The sequence below is a fragment of the Diaphorina citri genome, unplaced genomic scaffold (genome assembly GCF_000475195.1).
Source record: "Diaphorina citri unplaced genomic scaffold, Diaci psyllid genome assembly version 1.1 scaffold5932, whole genome shotgun sequence".
Lineage (NCBI taxonomy): Eukaryota > Metazoa > Arthropoda > Insecta > Hemiptera > Psyllidae > Diaphorina > Diaphorina citri.
In genome coordinates, this window is record NW_007383308.1 from 1 (window position 1) to 1,655 (window position 1,655).

Sequence of the window (1,655 nt, forward strand, 5' to 3'; positions counted from 1 at the left end):
GGTGTATACTGTTCATTATGCTCACCGGGATTATGCCGTTTGATGATTCGAAAGTTATGGAGATGGTTTGTATTTTTTGAGTAATGCGCCTAGATTTGGAGGGAAAGTTATTTTGAAAACATTTTGGTTTTGCATTGTTTCTATTGCAGGGAAAATGTATTACTAGTAACTAACAGCCCCATTTCCGTTCCTACTTACTAGATATAGTTTTTTTTTTGCCAGATTCATAACACCATGACGTATCAGAAAAGCTATTTAAACCTAAAAAGGACTTGAGTAATGTTGTGATGTAGGGTCCGCTACCTGGTATGGTTACCTTTTCAAAATGATCATCCGTACTGGGTAAATAAACTTTATGTACCCGCACAGGGTACAACTATGTTCGAGTAAGATTCGATATTGTATAAAAGCTTTGAACTTCAGTTTCTTCATGAAAATGATTCTAACATATGCAACGCCTTTCATTCCCAGGTTCAAATCCAGAAGGCGCGATCTCTCACCTTTCCCAAGGCCCGAAAGGTGTCCAGCCGTGCCAAAGTCCTCGTGATGAAATTGTATAAAAGCTTTGAAGTCCAGTTTCTTCATGAAAATGATTCTAACATAATGCAACGCCTTTTATTCCCAGGTTCAAATCCAGAAGGCGCGATCTCTCACCTTTCCCAAGGCCCGAAAGGTGTCCAGCCGTGCCAAAGTCCTCGTGATGAAAATGCTAGAACCCGAGCCGAAGCTGCGGGCCTCCCTCGTACAAATTGAGGCCGCAGCATGGTTGGCCAGCCCTGGCGAAACCTCGGGCCGTCTACGACAGGGGGTGTCCAAAGTGTTCCCGCAGCTGCTGAGCGTGAAGAATTTGCGCGAGCTAAGAAAGTCGAAGGGCGCGTCGAAACGGAATGAAGTTTGAGAGGAGAGAGATCAAGGAAACGGCTGGATGATGTCTTATTCCTGGAAACGGATGTCTTATTCTTGAAAAACAGATGTCTTATTCCTGGAAAATAGATGTCTTATTCCTGAAAAACTGATGTCTTATTCCTGGAAACGGATGTCTTATTCTTGGAAAACGGATGTCTTATTCCTGGAAAACATTTAAATTTTATCTTTCTCTATGCCTAATACTTGATGAAGAAACCGGAAGATAAAATAGTCCAATTGAAATGTTGTACCTTGATCTTCAAAGACCTTGAAAGAGAAAGTCGAAGGGCGCGTCGAAACGGAATGAAGTTTGAAAGGAGAGAGATCAAGGAAACGGCTGGATGATGTCTTATTCCTGGAAAACAGATGTCTTATTCCTGGAAACGGATGTCTTATTCTTGAAAAACAGATGTCTTATTCCTGAAAAACTGATGTCTTATTCCTGGAAAATAGATTTCTTATTCCTGAAAAACTGATGTCTTATTCCTGGAAACGGATGTCTGATTCTTGGAAAACGGATGTCTTATTCCTGGAAAACATTTATATTTTATATTTCTCTATGCCTAATACTTGATGAAGAAACCGGAAGATAAAATAGTCCAATTGAAATGTTGTACCTTGATCTTCAAAGACCTTGAAATGAATAATATTCATATTTGCTTTTGCAGTTCTGTCAGAAAACTTGTATGTCTTGATTGTACCAATGAAAAAACGTTCGAAATAAAAAGAAATAAAAGGTTTCAATTGAG

At 39.6% G+C, this 1,655-nt stretch overlaps 1 protein-coding gene across 1 annotated transcript; it reads left to right on the forward strand.

Annotated features, from left to right (window-relative positions):
* The first annotated feature begins 14 nt into the window (after nucleotides 1-14).
* On the forward strand, nucleotides 15-1,055 carry LOC103521787 (testis-specific serine/threonine-protein kinase 2-like). The gene is made up of 2 exons (XM_026832302.1): nucleotides 15-65; nucleotides 626-1,055. The coding sequence occupies exons 1-2, from the start codon at nucleotides 18-20 to the stop codon at nucleotides 896-898; spliced, it is 321 nt and encodes a 106-aa protein (XP_026688103.1). The 5' UTR covers nucleotides 15-17; the 3' UTR covers nucleotides 899-1,055.
* The last annotated feature ends 600 nt before the right edge of the window (nucleotides 1,056-1,655 follow it).